The 7228-nt window shown below is 29.7% G+C and overlaps 1 protein-coding gene across 1 annotated transcript; it reads right to left on the bottom strand.

Moving 5' to 3' along the window:
- Positions 1 to 2650: 2650 nt before the first annotated feature.
- Positions 2651 to 3641, bottom strand: LOC131617672 (putative glycine-rich cell wall structural protein 1). Its single transcript, XM_058888932.1, has 2 exons — positions 3457 to 3641; positions 2651 to 3382 (listed from the first exon to the last, which is right to left on the bottom strand). Exons 1-2 carry the CDS (start codon positions 3551 to 3553, stop codon positions 2820 to 2822), a joined length of 660 nt encoding a protein of 219 aa, XP_058744915.1. The 5' UTR covers positions 3554 to 3641; the 3' UTR covers positions 2651 to 2819.
- Between the last annotated feature and the right edge of the window lie 3587 nt (positions 3642 to 7228).

Genomic DNA, 7228 nt, shown 5'->3' with positions numbered 1-7228 from the left:
AATAAGAAATCAATTTATAAAAATAAATAGAGAGTGGAAGACACACTACAAAAAATATGCTCTCCAGCGACGTGGAAGACACGCCGCAACACTGAAAATCACGTCACAATCAAAATATAGCGACGTGGGCTCCTATAACGCTTGCTTGATTTTTTATTATAAAAATTGGTTGTGACGTGGTAATCACGTCGCAACTACTCACGTGATTACCACGTCGCTGGAGACCACATTTCTTGTAGTGACAATAATACTTAATTTATATATAATTGCATAATTTTAATTTAAAAAAAAAGAAAGTGAATAATATTTTTGGAAATTCTCCTTATGTGCAATCACATAACAAGTCACAAGAGATTCAAAATAATAATCAAATCACGACTAACCTCAAAGAGAATGTGACATTTATTTTTGTGAATATAGTCATTGAACTTTAATGATCTGTAGAGTATATCTCAAAGGATGATTCATAAATAACAAGCAAACCGTTATATCAAAATATAAGACTCAAGTTATAAATTAACATAATACAAGAATAAAAGAATTAAAATTTCCTTAAGAATAACTCATATTAATTATAATATTTTATTAGTAAGCAAGTAAATATTTAGGCAATATATATTTATAATAAATCAAGAATATACTATGAGTATAAAACGATTTTAAATTTATTTCAAAGCACTAGAATTTATACATTATAATTTTGGAATATATCATCATTCATATTTGAAGGCATACAATTTTTAAGGAAATATGAGATATGTATCAAATTTAAATTTATTCCAAAATCATAAAATATTAAAATAATTAATTACAAAATAATATTAAAATAAATTATTTAATCACACATTACATTGAACGATTATGATATCTTACCCAAGATAACATAATATTTAAGAGTCCCAATATTTAACGGGCAGAAAATTTGAACAAAACAAAATTTTGCGCACGTATGTGATGTTGATTTAGAAGACTTCATTTTACTAATTTAGAGTCAAAACAAGATAAATCCTCATAAAAGCAACTCTCAAGGGGATATGATATTACAAGAGTCATCATATTAGGAGTTGGACATGCCATTTCCCATATTTCTTTGGAAACCCTTAGCAAAGCAATCCGAATTTGGTTGAATAAGTACCAAAGAGGAAGATATAAAACTAGTCGAATTCCCACTAGTATCATATATGACCACACAAGCCCCATATTGACCTGAAAGAATATCAATCCAAATGCCACCACCGTATAACAATTATAGTTATATGAGATTGGTTGCATTATGCAAAACAACATGGAGTGTATAAGATGTTTTAGAAGAAAGGACACATGAGGGACAAGATGTTCCAGTATGTGTGCATCATCTGCCCCTTGTCAGCAGGCAATGTTGGAGCTGATCTGAACGTGATTTCAAGATATGTGCAATGTGATTTATTGGTATCTTTTATATATGTGTGATTAAGATCTGTTTGGCAGATTGAATATGATCAAATCAATTCAAATGGAGATTTAAATTTGAATTAGAAAAAAACATATCTTTTGTTAGAGGTTGTTAAGAAACAAATTATAAAAGAATCCTCTATAAATCTGGACAAAATCAAAGCTTATGCCCATTGGAGAAAAGCCCATATTACATTTCTATTTAAGGAGACTCAAACCTAATGTTTAAAGGTGTGCAAGTATTAAAGAATTTTTGTGTTAGGATTTCTATTTTAAGTCTTTGGTTTGTGTTATTGTTTGTGCATCACTATAGCGCCTGCATTCCTATCTAAAGGCATATAGTTTGGTTTGTTAGTTAAGATTTAATTTAATATTCAATATTATGTTTATTGAGTTGATCACTAGGGTTAGTGATTGAGAAAAAGTGAGATGAATTCTCATATTAATACAGGGGTAGAATTAAGAAGATGGACATTGACAAATAGATTGTTCATCTAAGACATTTTGTACTAACTCTATTTAAGAATGAATTTCTTTCCTGGGTTCAAAGCCCTCATACGTAGGTGACATTGCATCGAACTTGGTTACCAATTCTTTTATGTTCTTTATTTATTTTTGACTGATCTTCTTGTTTTCTATTATCTGCCCAACTCTAGTTGAAGATGTTGAACACACTAACATAAACATCTGGTCCAATATCTGTCCGCTAAGAACAAAATTTTAACAATTTCCATATCCACTTACTTAGGAGTGCCAGGTTAATCAAACGCAAATCTCTAACTCTAAGCATACTTCCCTCTTAAGTCTACAGGTACTCAAGCAATCTTATCCTCGAGAGTGGTCCCTTCACCAAAAAAATTTCCTTACGAGTTTAACTATTGTCTTTCAAAATTTTACAAGCATCAAATATAGGATTTTTTTAAATGATTTGCATGGTTATCGAGATAAAAGAACCAACTACCTTTATTTGGTTATTGTTTTTCAATGATAGCTCTATAGATTATTTTTGTCTTCATAGAATTTTGTTTCAGGGTAATACTTTTAAATATTGATGTTTTTGTCTTATTCATTTTGTATCTTAACTTATTATTCAATGGGTTATAGTGTCAATTGTATATTGTCTCTAATATTTATTTTTATTTTTCTAGTAATTTTAACCATTGTACGTTGAGTTATATAACATAGAAAAATAAATAAAAAATCTCGTTTCTTAAAATAGTTAGAAAGAAAATAGTGGTACTTAGCATTTATTTAAACATGATAATAAGCATGATACAATCTAAGGACATTGATGAAAGAAATTTAAATTTTAGGGAAAAATAACCATCTTAGTAAAGAACCGGCATGGAGATTGGGTGTATGTCTTTCTTATACATATATTCATAAATTTAGTTTTTATGGATGTTCCAAAGCCCTACTTGTCCGCGGCTGCCACCATTGCTTCCTCCATATTCTTGATTTGTTCCTCTTCTCAAAACAGGTCCTTCATTTTCTAGATATTCTCCTCTAATTCTTCTGTTTTCTCCTCTTCTCCAATTTTCTTCATTTTCTCCTCCGCCTTGTCCACCAAGTCCACTATTTTCTCCTTCTCTCCAACTTAGTTCATTTTCTTGTCCGCTTTGTCCTTCAAGCCCACTTTTTCCTCCTCCTCCTCCTCCTCCTCCTCCTCCTCCTCCTCCTCCTCCTCTTCTTCTTCTTCCTCCTCCTCCTCCTCCTCCTCCTCCTCCTCCTCCTGCTCCTCCTCTCCCTCCTCCTACTGAGACTCCCTCATTTTTTATCCAACCTTTCCAACCCGCATGTTCCAACCAAGCTCCCCAACCACCTCCGTCATTTATCCAAAATCCCCACTCTCCGTCTTCATGTCCTTTTCCTTTGTCTCCATCGTGTCCACCTCCCGAGCCTGCATCCTTATTTACCGCAAGTTTTGTTTTCGATATATCAAAAGCATTAGCTGCAAACCAAACAAAGATGGTTAATAGATATATTAAAAAATAAAAAAATTACGAATAAATAATAATTTTATACTTTGTTTCTCATCTTTGGATGACTCAATTGCCCCAACAGAAATATAAATTAGTGCACAAAGAAAGAATAAAAAGATAAAAGACTTGGTTTTCATCATTGATCTACTATGAGTTCAAATGTTGGTAAACATATATTCAATAAATCACTATATATAGCTATTATGATACTTGTTAAATTTAAGAGGCAGAATAAGAACTTGAGGACATGATATATTGTGTAGTAAGTAATTGGCTTATTGTGGGAATAATGAGGCATCAACAACTATTGATTGTTAACTTGGGACGTGCTTATCAAATGAGGTAAGAATTATTTACATTGCTAACAAGATGTTTGTTGTTTTGCACAATGTTTTAATGTAGTTTAATATAAAATATACAAAATTTAATTTTAATTTTAATAATTAAAGATATGGATGGCTTTATGATATTTTAAAATATTGATATTAAATTAAAAATTGTAGTTATGTTATTTCTCACATTAAAATAATAATTCAAGTTAAATAATCAAAATAAAAGAGATGTTGTTCTTTTAAATTGGGAAGATATTCCTTCATCTATTAAATTAAACTGATTATTGTTATGTTATCACCTAGTTGGAATAACAATGTCAGTTTAATATTCTAAACATTAAATTAAAATGGATTATCTTTCACCTATACATATAAAGGTGGTATTATGTCTGATCAAAAAGTTACAATATAAACAAAAGTTAAAATATTATATGGGTGAGTTTGGTTGGCAAAATATAAAGTATGGGACATAATAGTATTATACATTACAAAACAATATAAGACAATTTTTCATATTGTATTCTGTTAGATGATTATTGTATTGGACAATTTTTTTTTTTCAATTTTGTTTGATATATCTATGCATCAGACAAAATAATATAATGTTTACTATAATGTTATTTATTGATATATAAAATATAATATTTATGAATCAAAATATTAAATAATAAGGAGAAAAAAAATAAATAAATATTTTTTTTACTCTACTTTGTTTAATATGTTTATACAGTAAACAAAATAATGTAATATTTATATAATATTTTTTTATTAATATTTATGAATCAAAATATTAAATAATGAGAAGAGAAAAAAAATAATAAATAAAGATTTTTCTCTACTTTGTTTGATATATCGATGAACTGAATAAAAATAGTATAATTTTTATTGATATTTAAAATATTAATATTATATTTATGAATTAAAATATTATTGAAAAAAATTAAATAACAATGTTTAAAAAAAAATTACCAAAGAAACAAATTTTTCAGAAAATTTATCAAAGTGTCTAGGTTTTACAGGACCCCCTAGAGTATGCGCCAAACCATTTGGCGCATTAGTATAAATTTTTTTGAATTAGCCAATTTATTTGGCGTATAACTGTTTGTAAAAATTCAAAAAATAAATAAATAAAAAAGAAACATCCACATATGCGCCAAACCATTTGGCTAACCTAATGTGGGTGACACAATTGCGCCAAACCATCTGGCGCATACACCTAATTTTTGTATCAATGTGCCAATTTATTTGGCGCATACTCCAGGGGGTCTTGCAAAACCTAGACACTTTGGTAAATTTTCTAAAAAACTTGTTTTTTTGATAATTTTTTTTAAACCTTGTTATTTAAATTTTTTTTCAAGAAAGAGAGTAAAATGATATTTTGATATTTTTGTGATAATTTGTGCTTGTTACAAAAAGTTGTCACATGATTTAGTGGCGTACAAGAACTCTCATATATCTCGCTTAGCATTTATTTATGGTCATATCCAGGAAATTAATTTCACATTATATAATCTCACATTAATGTTGTTAGAAAATTAATTTCAATCAAATGAAATCACTTTCCTTATATATCCAGGAATACCCAGGATAATTCAGCCTTTTGTCGAGTTTGCGTAAGACCGACGAAAAACTCGAATGCAAGGAAGAATGTCTGAAAGAGGATTTATGATTTGTATGTGTTTCATTTTGGATTCATAAATGTGTATTTATAGGCCATGCATGTGTTGTTTTATAAGTTTGCAACTCTTGATGAAACAACACCTTTTCACCATATATTGCAATGGTTTATCTATAATGACACAAGGCACCCCTTCATGAAATGTTGTAAATTTGAATTCAAAAAACAAATTTATGCAACAACCAAAAATCTATTCCCATTTTTTGTCACATTAGAACACACTATGATAATTATTATTTTATAATTTCCAACAATCTCCCACTTGTTCTAATAATGACAAAAACTCATTCCAGAAATAAAGATATAAAGAGTGTTAATATAGTTAGGTATCTTTCGATTTAAAACTTAACCTTAGTGAGAATAACGCAAAGTATAATCGGAATATTAGGTAGCAATGCTTTTAAACCATTAATCCATGTGATTAGACCGACGTTACCTTACACACACTCTTTAAAGGTTCTTCCTCTACATATCTCGCTTAGCATTTATTTATGGTCATATGCTATATCCTGTTTCATGATTTTTTCATGAGAAACTCCAACTCTCACTTTGAGACGGCACCATCTCAAAATTCACATAGGTGAAGTTCATATTGTGTCCTTTTTCACGAGACACGTACCCTCGGTATTGAACTTCATTAAGAGTTTTTAAAATAAAACTCAACGCTCGTTTTAAGGTCAACATTATCACAAAATGTTCGACAATTATCCAAATCAACGACTTGTTGTTACCCATTGAAAATCTTGAGGTTAATGTTCTGTTAATCGTATATATGCGATTAAATGATTACATCTTTAATCAATTTTCTCACGAATGTCTAAGGCCTCAGTGCCCAGACTTTCCATTTTACACTTATCTGAATGCTCTAACTAAATTGGCCTGACTATCGCGCAATGTTCCAACTTAAGATCCCTCAACCATTCAAGTTCTTGACAGCGGAAGCGAGAGCCACAAACAATGATTCCATGGTTTAAAAAGTAAAGCATGTGTATTTCTTGCTCGTCCAAGAAGCACGTAACCTTCTGATTTTTTCATGTAAATCTCCTCATCGAGATCTCCATTTAGGAATGTCGTTTTTGACATCCTTTTTAGTGGCGCATATGTGTTGAAATAATCAACACGTTCCTTTTTTCTAAAACCCTTGTTTACTAGTTTATCCTTATAGATTTTTAGTATACCATCACTATGATATTTCTTTCTAAACAAACATTTGCATCCAATGGGTCTTGATCCTTTCGATAGATCGACAAATTTCCAAGTATGATTTAACATACTCAATTCCATTTTATCTTGGATAACATCATGCCAAAATGATGAGTCCTTTAAAGTTATTTCTTGTAAATCTTAGGATCATCTTCCACTTGAAGAATAAGGACATTATGAACAAAATTTTCACTATTTCCTTCTACACAAGAGAAATAAGTTGAAAAGCGATTTTGTTCGATCCTAGATCCTTAGCCTTTCAGACTTTCTGCTTATTCTAAGTTCGAATTGTTTTTCAACAATCATTAACGATATTTCGGTTTGTGTTTCAACAATCCGTGGAGAACCTTTCTCACGAGGTTCTTATTTGTAAGAATCTAGAATTCCTTATCCTCCGCGATAAGGTTTTCAAAATTCTACATCTCGTATATGAATCATCTTTATATGTCTTATAATAATAAATTTCATAAAACACAAACAATGAATCTAGCATATAGATCATAATTCAATTGCATAATTGAGAATCATAAATTTTAATTAATTTGACCACTTTAATGATCAACCAATTTTAACTTATTCAATACAATAAATTTACATTATTT

Source organism: Vicia villosa, linkage group LG7 (genome assembly GCF_029867415.1).
Source record: "Vicia villosa cultivar HV-30 ecotype Madison, WI linkage group LG7, Vvil1.0, whole genome shotgun sequence".
NCBI classification, from domain to species: Eukaryota; Viridiplantae; Streptophyta; class Magnoliopsida; order Fabales; family Fabaceae; genus Vicia; species Vicia villosa.
This window is presented reverse-complemented; position numbering and strand designations above follow the sequence as displayed.

Bases quoted from the DNA above. Each gene is read 5' to 3' on its own strand.
- LOC131617672 (XM_058888932.1), bottom strand. From the start codon at position 3,553: ATGATGAAAACCAAGTCTTTTATCTTTTTATTCTTTCTTTGTGCACTA. The intron at 3,383-3,456 runs GTATAAAATTAT...TTTGGTTTGCAG, and splicing joins ATCCAAAGATGAGAAACAAA to CTAATGCTTTTGATATATCG.